General features: G+C 39.0%; 1 protein-coding gene across 2 annotated transcripts in view; it reads right to left on the reverse strand.

Moving 5' to 3' along the window:
- The window catches only part of KHDRBS2 (KH RNA binding domain containing, signal transduction associated 2), a 413,845-nt gene that overhangs the window by 152,338 nt on the left and 244,903 nt on the right, over positions 1–16,604 (reverse strand). For both annotated transcript variants that reach the window (XR_009621906.2, XM_060689217.2), the window contains exon 6: positions 10,402–10,597. Coding sequence is in view for 1 of the 2 variants with exons in the window: in XM_060689217.2 (XP_060545200.1) it covers positions 10,402–10,597 (196 nt within the window). In the remaining variant the exon portion in view is untranslated. The remainder of the gene's footprint in view (positions 1–10,401; positions 10,598–16,604) is intronic.

A 16,604-nucleotide genomic window follows, 5' to 3' on the forward strand; every position in this document is an offset into this window, starting at 1 on the left:
ACAGACAAGAGGAACAAGGCTATTCAGGGGCAATAGTTGACTTGCCCATAGACTAGGTGTCTCCAAACTGGGTAATTTTAAGTATTGTGGACTTCAATTCCCAGAATTCTCCAGCCAGCATGGTTGGCTGAGGAATTCTGGGAGTTAAAGTCCACAAGTCTTAAAGTTGCCAGGTTTGGAGACCCCTTGCCATAGATCATCCATATCATAGTGTTTCCTCATGTAAATGTAAAGAAGATGGCTAGGCAGTTTGGCTACTGGCTTAATGTACAAGGCTGTAACGGATAATCTGGACAAATGAAGTCTGTCTTGGCATTAGAGTTAGGTCCATCCTGGTTTGGAGCAAAAAGAAATACTGGAAAGAGTCATGAGAAAGACAACTGTAAGGAATCAGGGAAAAGTCAACTTAGAGCTTCTGCTACAGGACAACATTTCTGGATTTATATAAAAAAATACTTTTGCAAAACCAGGCAGGTGATATGAATTCTTAGGGGCCAAAGAAAGAAAGTCATCTAACACCCCTGACACTTACTCATTACTTAGATTATTATATATAGATATGAATATTGATTAAACTGTATCATACTAGTATCACATACAGCAACTTTGCATTTTAGACTGTGTCAGCTTTTCCTTTAAACTCTATCCAGCAGTGAAGAACAAAATCGTTTACAGATGAAATATATTATCAAGATTTTCAGCTGAAAGAGGTATTCTGTTTTATATAGAAATAATCTCTTGTGAGTCAAATCATGAACTTGACCTACGAAAACATTCAGAAAAATAATGTGTACTTTATGGCGCATTGCATGCTAAAAAGTTTCAGATGAGGAAACTAGGTTTATGGTAGAAATGTGCTAGAACTAATTTTCTTCTCCAGATGGTTGAGTTGTCCAAATGAAGAAAGGAAAGGTCACTGAGCTCAGATGAAGTTCCCCACTGAGTTACATCTAGCTGGGCTGCAGTCTTATAGCTACAAATCTGTGCCATCTTATTGAACTCCGGCTGGGTTTACATAACATTAGAAGGCATCCTATGCTTTGTTCAGTGCAATCTGTGAAGCCATTTCTAATTTGTAAACTATGGTTTGTAGCAGGGGTGGGTTCTATTTACCTTTATTACTGGTTCGCAGCGGGGCCACACGTGCGTGCGAGCAAAGCAAGCTCTTCTGCGCATGTGCAGAAACTTCTGCACATACGCAGAAGCGTTTTGGTGATGTCGGGATTGGTGGGCGGAGCTTCCCACTGGTTTTACTACCGGTTCTATAGAACCGGTGCGAACCGGGGGCAACCCACCACTGGTTTGTAGCTTTGTAGCTGAAGTAAAAAACAAAACAAAACACCAAATTATTTCTGAATGAGTGATACTTTGAAAGTTTGGCATACTTTGCTTAGGGATTGGCATTTAGTTTCAGTTGTTACTACCTTAACCACTGTGGCAAGAAAGGTCGTAAAATGGGGCAAAGCTCACTTGACAACTCTCTCACCTAGCGTAAGAAATTTGGGGCTCAACTGTGGTCATAGGTCGAGGATTCCCTGACTGGGCCTTTAAGCTGGGAGCTTGTGCACAGAACCTAGCACTAGGTATTATGAAAACTGGCCATCCTTGGGGTATTGCTGTTGTCATCATTAAGAAGCTCCTGACAGCTTATAAAATATTTGGATATCGTCTTGCCAGGTATGCTTTTCATGTTACGGTTTTAAATCAGTTTGCTTGAGTTAATAATGTTACATGCAATTTCTTTATTCACTGGAGTGCTCATTGTCTCTGGATCCCAAAGAACCAATTGTCTGGGCAGCTAATCATTGCCCCAATACTTGGCCCAAAACAGAGGAGAACACAAATCCTCTCATTCCTGCTATGGTTTGACACATTTTTTATACATATTAGCCTTCTAATATCTTATAATAAAATCTTCATAAAATACAATCAAGTTATTGTTTACTGTCATTACCTAGAAATGATATCATCTGAACCTTCAAGAAGCTGTACATATTATTAAAATGTGATTTATTCATTTATCTACATGGTTTAGGTGTAAAAATAATCCATCACTTAAAATCAAGATGCTATTCAAACTAATAAGTTTCATTGTTTGGGTTGATCCAATTATCAGTGCATGCCATATGTTTTTCACCATTTTGTTCATTTTCTATAAATACTATGCCAAAAATGTTTGAGTAAAAACATAATTTTAAAGAATGGAAATAGTTATATTATTTTTGGCATGTAAGCAGATTGGAATGTAACTATACTTTTGTTTTCAATGTGGCATCTTTAAATATTCTTATTTTGACATATCTGATCATCATTATTTTCCTCTACAAAATATTCAGTTTTAGAATAATCAATTGCCTAATTCTTTACTTGGACAAGTACGTGTTTTTCAGAGGTGCTTTCTATTTTTAACTACTACTACTACTACTACTGTACTACTACTACTTACTACTATTACTACTACTATTACTGCTACTATTGTTGTATTTACGCTATGAGCTTATGCACCGAGAAAAAATCGTTGTGTGTATGATCCAACTTGGCCAATGAAGTACTCTATTCTATTCTATTCTATTCTATTCTATTCTATTCTATTCTATTCTATTCTATTCTATTCTATTCTACTCTACTCTACTCTACTCTACTCTACTCTATTCTTACACTACATTACTTCTATTCTATTCTATTCTATTCTATTCTATTCTATTCTATTCTATTCTATTCTACTCTACTCTATTCTATTCTTACACTACATTACTTCTATTCTATTCTATTCTATTCTATTCTATTCTATTCTATTCTATTCTATTCTTACTCTTTTTTCTACTCAGGTATATTCTTGTCAGAAATAAAATATATCTGGTGGTGGTTATTAGCTATATGTAAATGAATGGGACTTTAAGGAACTGTATCATCCATTATAAAACCTGGAATTATCACACAGTCATGAATGGATTATGACCTTGGCACAGTTTCTGATTGTGAGGACAATGTGCAAACTAAAGAGGCTGAAAATGGTTTTCTTCCTTTCTTTCCCAAACAGGGATTTCATCTGAGCTGTTACAGACTTTTTTTTTTTAGGAAAAAGTACTTAAGGGAAAAGAGATACAAGGGGCTTTATTATTGTAAATCCTGCTCACCTGTTTTAAAACATTAGAAAGCAGTGTGAAATGCTTTAATCCAGGTAGTCCTTGATTTACAACCATTCATTCAGTGACCGTTCAAAGTTAGAACAGCACTGAAAAAGGTGACTGATGATTGTTTCTCACCCTTACAACCATTGCAGCACATGACCAAAATTTGGATGCTTGGAAACTGGCAAATACTTATGACGGTTGCAGTTCCCCAGAGTCATGTGATGGAGGAACATGGGTGGTTAAGAAATATGAAATATAAACAAATAAATAAATAAATAACCAAGTAAGCCACCTTCTGCAACCTTCTGGCAAGGAAATTCAATAGGGCAGCCAGATTCATTTAACAGTTATCCTAGTAATTTAACAACTGAAGTGATTCACTTAGCAGCTGTGGAAAGAAAGGTTGTAAAATGAAACAAACTGTCTTGCTTAGCAATGGAGATTTTGGACTCAATTATGGTCATAAATCAAGGATTACCTGTAAATGTATAGGATAAATGAATACGGGTCTCATTTTCAACTACCGTTAATTCCTCATTCATATAGTTTGCCTGTTACCCAGAATTCAAAACTTTAGATTGTCTCCAAATGGCACCAGAAAAGCCACTAGAACTGAATTAGGATTTTTAAAATCTATTTAGGAAATATTTGGGTAAATATCTGAGGAGCCCCAAAGGTGCTTTTTCAAGAGGCAACTAGACTTTCTTGCTTTTCTTTGAAGATGTTTCGTTTCTCATCCTTGAAGACGCTTCTTCAGCTCTGACTGGATGGTGGGGAATGGAAGGATTTATACTCCTTGCAGACAGTTGGTCATTTGCATTCTTTTAGAGAGTCGCTGAGGACACCTGGAGGTTTATCTGTGTCATCAGGGTCACTTGAGTGTTGCAAATGGGTGTGGAGCCTTCTTGGAACTATTGACTGTGTTGTAGGTGATGTCATATCCCTCCCCCTCTGTTGAGAGAGGGCTGTTCAATTTTGACATAGATGGCCTCTTTGACCACTCTTTCAAACAGCGGTCCTCTCTGTCCAAAATGTGAACACAGTCCTTTCAACAGTTCCAAGATGGCTCCACACCCATTTGTACTACTCAGTGAGTAGTACACAGACAAAACTCCAAGTGGTCTCAATGACTCTCCAAAAGAATGCAAATGGCCAGCTGTCTGCAAGGAGCATAAATCCTTCTACTTCCCACCATCCAGTCAGAGCTGAAGAAGCTTCTTGGATGAGAAGCTTGAAATGTCTTCAAAGAAAAACAAGACAGTCTAGTTGCCTCTTGAAAAAGCATCTTTGGGACAGCTATGACCTGGATGACTCAGAATCTCCATAGACACCTTGCATGAAGGTGGAGACTCCCTTTGGATCCATTCCTTAAAGATGTAAATCAGATGTTGCCACTCAAGAGGTTCAATTCTACCTCTTTGAAGCATTTTTCCTCCTCCCCTCAAGTCTTCCGGACATGTCATTTTTGCCATTTGTCCTGACAGAAGGGATTTCTAGACATATGCATGCACTCATGCTATCTATTAAAACACCCCCTACTCACAGCTTCAAGAAATGTATTTATTATTTTTATAATAATTACATTATTTTTATTTTATAATAATCTATAAATTATTATTTCATAATAATAATTATATAAATTATTTATTAAATAAATGTACATAGCTGCCCAACTCATACATAGGTGACTCCAAGAAGTTTACAAAGTTTTAAAAATTCACCGTATAATTAAAAAAAAAATTAAAAAGAAACTCTACTCCCCACTCCCCCCATGGCAGCAACAACACAATCAAATCGGCCACTTGATCAGCTCCCTCTCCTTTTGTGTTTCCTAGGCCCACTGACAAAACCATATTTTTAGAGCCTTTTGGAAAAGCAGTAGGGTCGGGCCAACTGTACCTCAGGAGAATGATGTTCCATAAATAAGAGGCCACTACCGAGAAGGCCCTTTTTTGTGGTCCCACCAGCTGACAATTCCCAAATGATGGGACCTGTAACATGCCCTCCCTTCCCATCATGGTGGGCTGGGTGGATGTAATAGGGACAGGCAGGATGCAGGAGAGTATCCGAGGGCACCTTATCTTATTTGCACAGGCTTGTTGCTCACGAAACAGTTCTAAAAATGTCTACTTCTCTCTTAAATAATAGCTTCTACCACAACTGGTGTGTGTGTGTGCGTGTATCTGCAGAAATATTAAAATGTGACAAAATGTCTTCTGTTATAAAGCTCACATTGTCCATAAATCTATTGAAATAAGTACAGGCATACCAATTTGTCCCCAGACTATTGAAAAATGCTAATAGCAAATGGAGCTTAAAGAGCAGCATGTGACATTCGGATTCATTTTTAGTAATTTTCGCTAAAACCCACACACACACACACAAGGGGAAAAAAAACAAAAACCCCAGCACAGCCTTAAAAGCAGCAGCTCTAATTGTATTGCTCTGGTTTGGCCTCTTAGATAAAATGGAATAAGTGATTGGATCTACAAGTGATTGGATCTCCTTAGGATAAACACTAAGACTGAATCCAACTAGTTTTGGTAAGACTGTAGACAAAAAGGAAAGGATGTTATATTTTGAATGATATTTATGCTGTTATTCATGCCAAATTCCTGATAGGATTCTCTCTTCAAATCATCCATCCATCCATCCATCCATCCATCCACCCACCCACCCACCCTACCTACCTACTTACCTACCTACCTACCTACCTACCTACCTACCTACCTACCTACCTACCATCTATCTACACAAACACACACATGCACACACACACAAAATCATACGACATGCTTGGGGGGGTGGTGGCTTCCAAGCCATCCCCCCCGAAGCAGGGGTGAAATGTAAAATTTGTTACTACCGGTTCTGTGGGCGTGGCTTGGTGGTGGGGATAATGTGACTGGGTGGGCGTGGCCAACTTTTTTTTTTAACTTTTCAAAGCATTTTTTCTAATGCTTTGAAAAGCCTCTGCCGATCAGGCAACTCAGCTGGGATCGTCAGAGACTTTTCAAAGCATTTTTTTTACCACTTCTTCGGCCAAGAGGTTGCAGAAAAAAATGCTTTGAAAAGCCTCTGACAATCCCAACTGAGCTGCGTGATCATCAGAGGCTTTTTTTTTTTTTTTTTACTTTTAAAAGTATTTTTTCTTCGGAAGAGGTTATAGAAAAAATGCTTTTAAAAGGAAAAAAAAAGCCTCTGATGATCGTGTGGCTCAGCTGGGCATGGGGGGGGGGGGTGCACAGGGATTTTTGCTACTGGTTCTCCGAACCACCCGCCGCCATCACTACTGGATCGGGCATTTCACCCCTGCCCTCAAGGGTACAGTATTTACACTGCAAATACTCTCTTGTTGATGTCAGAAAAGAGACAATTTTCTGTCTTATGACCATATCTGGTAATGGAACCTGGATGGCGGAAGGCGGGACCACATGAGAAAAACAAGGTTGGAAGAGGGCCACTTGCAAAATAAAATCTGAGACACACTGCTAAAGATACCTTAATATGAAGCGGAAGAGTGTTCTTTTATAAGTGGTACTCACTCGGAATATTGATAGAAGAAATTGGTTTCTAATCTGTCCCAAAGGTGCTTTTTTTCCCCCTCAAGAGACAAAAGTGGACTTTCTTGTTTTTTCTTTGAAGACATTTCGCTTCTCATCCAAGAAGCTTCTTCAGTTCTGACTGGATGATGGGGCATGGAAGGATTAATACTCCTTGCAGACAGCTGGTCATTTGCCTTCTTTTATAATAAGAAAGTCCAGTTGCCTCTTGAAAAAAAATAGCACCTTTGGGACAACCATGATTCGGATGACTGAGAATCTCCATAGACATGTCTAATCTGTCATTACTGTGGTCAGTGTTGCATCTCCAGAATTCCCACAACATAAAACCCCCCAAGGCACTTGTGCATTGATAGACATGAACATTTATACAGGTAGTTGTCGATTTACAATCATATTTATTTATTTATTTATTCGATTTATATGCCGCCCTTCTCTGGAGATTCAGGGCGGCTTACAATGCATTAAGCAATAGCCTTCATACTTTTGTATATACCTGCTTAGTAGGGCTTTTTGACCCCCTTCTATTTTATACAAAGTCAGCTTATTGCCCCCACAAACCTGGTCCTCATTTTACCTATCTCGAAAGGATGGAAGGCTGAGTCAACCTTGAGCCTGGTGAGAATTGAACTCGCAGTAATTGCAGTAAGTGCTACTTTAACAGCAGTTTTAGTCCACTGCGCCACCAAGGCTCGTTCCTTTAGTGATCATTCAAAGTTACAACGGCACTGAAAAAAGTGACATGACCATTTTTCACCCTTACAGGTGTTGCAGTATCCCCATGGTCACAAGATCAAAATTCGGATGCTTGGTAACTGGCTCATATTTATGACGGTTGCAGTGTACCGGGGGTCATAAGATCACCGTTTGCGACCTTCTGTCAAGCAAAGTTAATGGGGAAGCCAAATTCATTTAATAACCATGTTACTAACTTAACAGCTGTGGTAAGAAAAGTCGTAAAATGGGACAAAACTCACTTAACAACTGTCTTGCTTAGCGACAGAAATTGGGGGGGGGGTTCAATCGGGGTCATAAGTCGAGGACTGCCTGTAATTTGATGCCTCAGATAAATGGAACTCTCATTCTTATGCAGATGTTTTGGAAACCTGAAACAATTGTGCTACCTTTTTAATAGAACCTATAATTTTCTCAGTTCTATTGCTAGAAACACATCAAGGAGGCTTCCAAGCAACTGGGTTAGTTTCAGTCAAGTTTTGACACTACCTATTTAGCACATCATCCAGATATAATTACTTGGGGATTTTTCACAGTTGTGAACTATTGAACGTTTCTCCATTCACTCCTTGAAATAAAAATAAAATAACTGCTGAGATTTTTTTTTTTTTAAAGTAAAATGCATGGGAAAACCTATTTCTCAAGAACCTGAGCTATGAAGTGGCTTGGCTACAGCCTTTTCTTTGAATCATCCCTACTTTTCTGAATGATTAAACAATCATGGCTTCACGTTCCTTGAATTAAAGGGGGAGAGAGAAACTTCTGAACCAACCATGCAAAGGCAAATCCAACATCCGAAGCCCTAAAACCACGATGATATATCTCCGTGGGAGACTGATTGGCCATGATCTACTTTGCTCTGGGTTCATACAGAAATGAAATGATGATAATAGCACGAATGTCCTTGAACAGAAAACAGATCAAAATTCCCATTTATCCCTAATGAACCACTGATCCATATCTAGCTTGAAAAGAATTACACGCATGAGCGCACACCCAGACATGCACAAAGCTTATGTATCTGATCTTTAATTGGACAATACGCTTCTCTCTCAGTCTAAGTATTGCACAAGCATGCTTTGCCTATATTAGACCCTAACTGATTAATAATACAATTAATGTTCTGCCTTTTCTCCAGGAGTTTCGGTTGGCTTTTATGGGGACATTCTATCATTTAAAAAAAAAAAAAAACCCACAGAAACCCTGTGAAGAAACTTAGGCTGAGAAAGTGGCTGGCCTGAAATCACCCAGAGAGCTTCTATGGCTGATGGACTAAAAGCTGGGCCTAACTCAGGAATGTCAAACTCAAGGCTGGATCCGGCCCATGGGGTACTTAGATCTGGGCCCCAGGGCCACCCTGGAAGCAGCGAAGGACTGGCCCGCGGTGCTTCTGCCAGCGAAAACGGGCTCCCAAGCTCCATTTTCGGCTGCCACGGCCTCCTGCAATCCTCTGCCAGTGAAAAAGGATGTGGCCCTCCCGAGCTCCATTTTTACTGGCAGAGAGTTGCAGGAGGCCATGGCAGCCAAAAACGGAGCTCGGGAGCCTGTTTTCGCTGGCAGAAGCACCGCGGGCCACCACAGGCGCCCCCAACACGAGTGACATCAAACTGGCCACACCCACCCCGGCCCCCCGAGGTCAAACACAATCCTGATCCGGCCCTCAATGAAATCAAGTTTGACACTCCTGGTCTAGCTCAACAATTTCATCTCTACAATTCAAGAATGCCTCCTCAGGAAATTTCAAGGCACCTGGAATGATCTCATCACAGCTACAGCAGAAGCAGCCAGCTGGTTATGTTCCTTAGATATTGAATTATAACATCTATCTCATTGCAACTCTACAACATAATATTATGGTGATTTTATTACGGTTCTATCTTAGTTTAATATTTTAGCTCATATATTGTATTGTCCACATATCTTGTATATATGTATATATATATATTTACTGATGTTTTATTTAAGCTTACATTTGTGTATCCGTGATTTCATTACCTCTATAGATGCCCTACTAATAAAGAAATAAAAATCTCTACATTATACTAGCTCTCTAAAAAAAAAAAATCACTGGCTTTGAAAGATTTCATATGTCACTATATTGTTTCTATCACTCTTCTTTATAAAACTGGGATAGTTTTTTTTAAAAATAAAAAATGTAATGCACTTATAATTGGTCTATGATGTATTCTTAGTTAAAAACAAAATAACATTTGGCTATTTTAAAAAATATATTTTTAAACCTGTGGTTTGAGGGCCGCCAAGGTTTAAGAGACCTGTTTGGTTTAACATTGACCAATTAAATATATGAACAACAAGCACTTCCCCAATCTTCAGTTATCTTGTGAGCACAAAAATCACTTATCTCAACAGTTACCTTGCAAACAAACAAACAAACAAAAAAATGAAGAAATTTAATGTAATTTAGTGTATCCCAAATAAACTTTATTGGATGTCTTTGGGCCACTCGCTAGCTTTTAATTGAACCTCTTCCATAAATTTGCTTGAGGGGAGGGGTGGATGAAGAAAATAGTGCTACGGATGCTGCCTCTGAACTCTCAGAGGAAAAGTACGATATAAAAACTACCACATCAACGTATCATTTTAAAATAAAAGCTAAACATTCCTACAACACTTTGCAAAGCTTAGACTTTCAGACTTAATGCAATCAGCAATCCTCAGAATCACTTCGAAAAAAGTAGGCAGACATTATGTTTTCCTATGCATATAATAACCCTGGCTCGGGATGAACTGTTCTGCAAAAGAACATACTTGGGAATGAGATAATGGCCTGAATAACTCTGAAATTGCAAAAGCTAATGCAGCATCCAGCTCATCAAATGCAAACAATTCCCTTGGGATTCTTCTGAATGCTCTTTATGGGTACAATTAACATATGAATAACCACTTGGAGCAATGTGAAATCTGACTTAGCAGTTGACATTTCTTTGTGTTGTTGAAAAACAGGTACTTACGTATTCTTCGTAAGACTCATGTGCTGGTAGAGGGGGAGGCCTGTAACCTGGTACGGCCGGAACTCCTCTGGCTCGAGGGGTGGGGACCCCTCTGGTGGCGGGTGGGACCGGGAGTACTCCGCGGGACACTGGCGTTCCTCTTGCTACTTGAGCTCCTCGTCCGGGTGGTGGTGGAGGAATGGCACTCCCACGCCCCCTAAGAGTGAACAGAGCAAGCCGATGATTGTGATAAGGAGCGCTAAAAAAATGAAAGATTTATAAAGGTTCATAAAAGGATTTCTGCGCTGACTGCATTGACATTAAACTGTTATTAGAGTCAGTAATAAAGAATGCATATTACCATTTGGGGTCCTTGGTACTCTCTGAGCCTGGTTCTTTTCTTGCAGAGGTTTCATTACCTAAATCAGGTAACATCATCAGAGCATTCTGATGCCTTGATGTTGCCTGATGATGTTACCTGATGTTTGGGTAATGAAACATCTGCAAGAAAGCAACCACGCTCAGAGAGTACCATGGACCCATCATTTCAACCCTGAGTTATAAATATTCTCCTTTATTGGTACATTACCATTCAATGGTAAAGTTCAAAATTTGGAAGGAAATGTAAGAAGGAAAGAGTGCTGAGGAGATGCAACAGGCAAACCTAAGAAGGGCAATACTCAACAGCTTAGATCAATATTCAGAATATAGAGAACAAAGAGAGTCAATTTGAAACCCTTAGGATGAAAGATCTGGTATGGGAGAAAGTAAGGGGGCAAATATTTATTAGTATTACTGAAATCTGATGGGGTAGGACAGGAATATAATCCTGGAAGGTTACAAAGAGATGCAAAAGAAACAGACTCACTGAAAAATGTGTGTGTGTGTGTGTGTGTGTGTGTAAAAATGATGACTCCTGTAGGGAATTCATAATACAGGTATCCTCAACTTCATTTGTTTAGTGACCGTTCCAAATTACAGCAGCACTGAAAAAAGTGACTTATGCTCATTTTTCATATCTACAACCATTGCAGTGTCCCCATGGTCATGTGATCAAAATTCAGACTCATGGCAATTGGCTCCTATTTATACAGTTGTAGAGTTCTATGGGCAAGTGATCCAGAGGTTTAGCGACCTTTGACGAGCAAAGTCAATGTGGAAGCCAGATTCCCTTAACAACCGTGTTACTAACTTAACAAGTACAGTGATTCACTTAACAAATGTGGCAAGGAAAGTTACAAAACTATTGCAAAACTGCTTTGCTTAAAAACAGAAATTTGGGGCTCAATTGTGGTTGTAAGTCGAGGACTACCTGTGCTAGGATGAAAGCTTTGCAGAAAGCATCTCGATGAGTATTAAGGGAAAAAACATAGAAATGACACGGTACTACAGGTCCCCCTAGCAAGCAGAAGATACAGATAAAAACTTTGTAAACCAGATGGCTAAGATGTTCAGGAAATACACCACCAAGGCAATGAGAAATTTCAGCTACCCTGATATCATCTGGGAATTAAACTCTCTGCAGGTAGACATACTTTGTAGAGAACTTCATTATCCAAAAGGTGAAGGAGGAAATCCCTGTGGTGCTGATATTTCTTGATGCAGAGAAAGCATTTGATTGATTGAACTAGCAATTCTTATTGAAAATAATAGAAAAGATGCAGTTTTGGGAACATTTCACAAAATCTATTAAGGCAATATATCAGAAACAAACAGCGCAAATAATAATTAATGGTAGTTTAACAGATACTTTTAATATAGAAAAAGGAACAAGACAAGGATGCCCTTTGTCTCCATTATTGTTTATTTTGACTTTGGAATTTTTGTTAAGTAAGATACATGGGTCAGACAAAATAAGTGGAATTAAGATTAGGCAGTATGACTATAGATTACGAGCATTCGCAGACGACTTGGTTGTTACTTTAACCGAACCATTACAGTTGGTTGTAGGTCTAATGGATATAATTAATCAATATGGACAAGTATCTGGATTTAAAATAAATGCAGGGAAAACGAAGATAATAACTAAAAATATGACTATAAATCAAAAAGAAGAATTAGAAAGACTAACAGGATTTGAAATTGTAAAAAAAGTTAAATATTTAGGGGTCTATATTATGACATCAAATGCAAAATTATTTAAGTATAATTATGATCCGTTGTGGCAAAAAATACAGAGAGAGATGGAAAACTGGAAAAAATTACAATTATCCTTGTTGGGAAGAATAGCAGCAGTAAAAATAAATGTTTTGCCTAAGTTTTTGTTTCTTTTTCAATGATACCAATACTTAAAAAAGATGAGAATTTGAAGATATGGCAGAAGGGTATTAATAATTTTGTTTGGGCAGGGAAGAGACCGAGAATAAAACAAAAAATAATGCAGGATATACGTGAAGGAGGAGGTCTCAAAATGCCTAATTTAAGACTATATTATGAGGCAGCTGTTCTATCAGCAATGAGTGATTGGTTGAATTTAACAGAAGAAAGAATATTGAATATTGAGGGATATGATTTGATTTATGGGTGGCATGCTTATTTATTATATGATAAGAAAGTGGATAAGACTTTTAAAAGTCATATATTAAGGAATGCTGTATTGCGTGTCTGGAAAAAGTACAAGTATAAACTAAACGAGAAGTTACCATTGTGGGCAATACCCAGACACGCGATAGAGAATATAAGTGTAGAGCAAAGGCAGGATGTGATTACATATAAAGAGCTTCTTAACAAGGAAAGAGGTATACTTCAATTAAAATCTTTGAATCAACTAAGAGAAGAAAGGACAATTTGAACATGGTTTCAATATGTACAGTTGCAAGCTAGATGGAGAGAAGATCAGAAAATTGGTTTTCTGCAAAATGAGGAGAACTTGGTAAAACAGATTAGAGATCAAAGTCAAATGCATATAAAAAGGTTGTATAATGCGTTGGTAGAAATAGATTCAGAAACAGAGTTAATTAAGGACTGTATGATAAAGTGGGCACAAAATATTGAAGAACCAATAATGATGGAAACATGGGAAAAAATATGGGTTAGAAATGTGAAGTTCACGCAAGCCCAAAATTTAAGAGAGAATTTTTATAAACTGTTTTATAGATGGCATCTGGATCCTAAAAAGCTAGCCTGTATGTATCCAAGTGTGCAACCTAAGTGTTGGAGATATGAATGTGATGATGCCACATATTATCATATATGGTGGACATGTAAAAAAATTAAGGCATTTTGGATAAAAATATGGTGGATTATTCAAAATATTCTCAAAAAGAAGATAAAATTTACTCCACAGTTCTTTTTGTTAGGCATAATTACAGACTGTACTTTTATAGAGACTAAGTTGATTTTAAATTTAATAACAGCAGCCAGACTCTTGGTGGCACAGTACTGGAAGAAGGAAGACTTGCCTACTATTGAAGAATGGACACTAAAAGTAGTGAATTTAGCAGAGATGGCTAAAATTTCAGCCATTTGAAGGACCATTCAAATGAAAGATATATATTGGAATGGAGAAGATGGATTGACTACATTCAAAGCAAATATCGGACTAAAAAGTTTCAAATAGCTTATGAATGAAATCTATATTTTCTTTTTGCATATGTTTAGTTAGTTGAAAGGGGAGTTAAAGAGCAAGAGGGAGTTTGGAGACCACAGAAAGTTAGCTTATTTTAGCTTATGTTTGTTATGCTATACCCTGTTTTTGCTCTGGGAAGTCCTTGAAGGAGTCCAATCCTGAAGAAAATCCTGAAGAAAAATTAGTTCAGGAAAGTTAAGATATTCTGGAAAGTGGCAAAAATGTGGGGAAAGATGTGGCTGCCTTAAGCAGTGGATTCCTTAAAATAAACATGGCTGTTGAAGCCATCATTCCTTTCTTTTGGTTTAGGCAGAAGCATGGGGAAAAAAGATATGCTTTAATAAAGAGCAGAAAGGTACTGTGCTCACAATACCTAGAAATCTAAGGCACTCTTCCAAATCACTCCAGCATTTGTAAAATGTTACTATTATTATCTAAAGCATCCTAAGGGATTTGTGACTGTGGCATCTCACAGAAATGTACTTGAATCTGGCACTGAACTTCTGTGGCTGCTCTGGTTCCTCTACCTCCAAAGCAGGGGTGAAATCCAGCCAGTTCTGACAGGTTCTGGAAAACCAGTAGCGGAAATTTTGAGTAGTTCAGAGAACTGGCAAATACCACCTCTAGCTGGCCCCAGGATTGGGGTGGGAATGGAGATTTTGCAGTATCCTTCCCCAGGAGTGGGGAGGGAATGGGAATTTTGCAGTAAAATCCCCCCTTCCCCTGCCACGCCCACCAAGCCACACCACGCCCACCAAGCCACGCCCACAGAACCGGTAGTAAAAAAAATTGGATTTCACCACTGCTCCAAAAATAAGCTTAGCGAAGACATTCTAGCAAGCCTTCAGCACAGAAGCTCATGGATTGTGCACAACTCCTAAAAGATATTTGGCTGGTCTATAGCTAAAATATTAAAAAAAATAGCTTCATCGTATTATATCATTGGTCTGCTCTACCTCCTGCTATGGCTATGTATATTTTAAATGACCTGAGTATTGCCCCCATTTGGTGGTTTGAATTATTTAACTGATACTGTATATTGCATGTTTTATTCCATATGGTTTATTGTACCTTTATATTTTAGTTGGAAGTTACAGTGGGGGACTTGGGATCAAAAGGTGGAGTGAAATTCTCCCACACATAATTAAATATTCTTTTAGGGGAAGAATGCACTATAGAAACATCAATGCAGAATTAATAGCTCATGACAAAGATGTAACAGAACCCGCCCCCCAAAGAACATATAAAATCATGAAAACCTATTATATTTATTTGTTTTGCACACTTAAATGGCAGAAACTGAGGTCAGTTTCATTAATTAGTCATGAACCTGGACCAGGCACTTTCACTGAGCTGGAATATGTCATATCACAGGAAGTAAAATATTGGGAGGGTAGAGAACAACCAGGTAAGTGGTCCTGACCTTCTAGGGGGAAACCTAGGGCATAATGTAATAAGTTATAAGTAAATTCCCTTTGTAAGCAGAAACATTTTCAACAGTTTTGTCAATGTGTTAACAATTGAAACGCCACCTATACCTTGTAGAAAAATGGTCTCACCGGAAGTTGTCAAATGGGCCGTTTTCAGCCTCCGGAGGACCTCCATGGGTGCGGGTGGGGAAGGCCATTTTTGCCCTTCCCAGACTCCTAGAGAGGCCCTGGAGGCTGGGGATAGCAAAAAATGGGCCTTCCAGTCTCACCGGAAGTTGTTAAATGGGCCATTTTCGGCCTCCAGAGGACCTCTGGGGGGTGGGGGTGAGGAAGGCAGTTTTCACCCTCCCCAGACTCCTAGAGAGGCCCTGGAGCCAGGTGAGAAAGAAAAATGGGCTTACCGGGCCATCGCGTGCCAGGAGCGGGAGAAATGGGGGGGGGTCGCACGTGCATGCGCAGGGGCAGGGGTGGGGTGCATAGAATTATGAGTGTGGGTATGTGTGTGCGCGACCCCCCCCGGCACGCAATAGTAAAAAGGTTAGCCATCGCTGGTCTATATTATAGGCTTTTGCTTTTAAAGAATGTATCACAAAAATTGTGAGATTGGTGGCCTTATATATTTAAATTATATGTTATATAAATAAGACGTAAGTTGTGTGCAGCCAAGTCTTATTTGAAATAATAACTTTTTCATTTCAAGATATTCAAAAGAAATCATTTTTTTACTCAAATTTTGATCAAAGTCCTGGAGACTAAAACATACTGTATGAAGAACAGCTACAGGATTTGAATTTGGCTAGTCTAAAGAAAAGAAGAAACAAGGGTGACATGATAGCAATATTCCAGTTCTTGAGGGGCTGCCACAAAGAAGAGGGGATCAAATTATTCCCCAAAGCACCAGAGGCAAGACAAGAAACAACGGTTGGAAACTAATCAAAGAGAGAAGCAACCTGGAATTAAGGAGAAACTTCCTAACAGTGAGGACAATTAACCAGTGGAACAACTTTCCTCCAGAAATCATAGGCACTCCATCACTGGATGTTTTAAAGAAGAGCCTAGACCAGCGGTTCTCAACCTGGGGGTCGCGACCCCTTTGGGGGTTGAACGGCCATTTCACAGGGGTCGCTAAAGCCCACTCTCGCCCCCCCTCCCACGCCTTCACTCACTCTCACCCTCTGCCTCTCTTGGATCGCCGTTCGCCGTTCGCTTACCCCGCCCACTCCCAA

Source organism: Pantherophis guttatus, chromosome 1, assembly GCF_059756535.1.
Source record: "Pantherophis guttatus breed Tessera chromosome 1, ASM5975653v1, whole genome shotgun sequence".
In the NCBI taxonomy this organism is placed as follows: Eukaryota; Metazoa; Chordata; class Lepidosauria; order Squamata; family Colubridae; genus Pantherophis; species Pantherophis guttatus.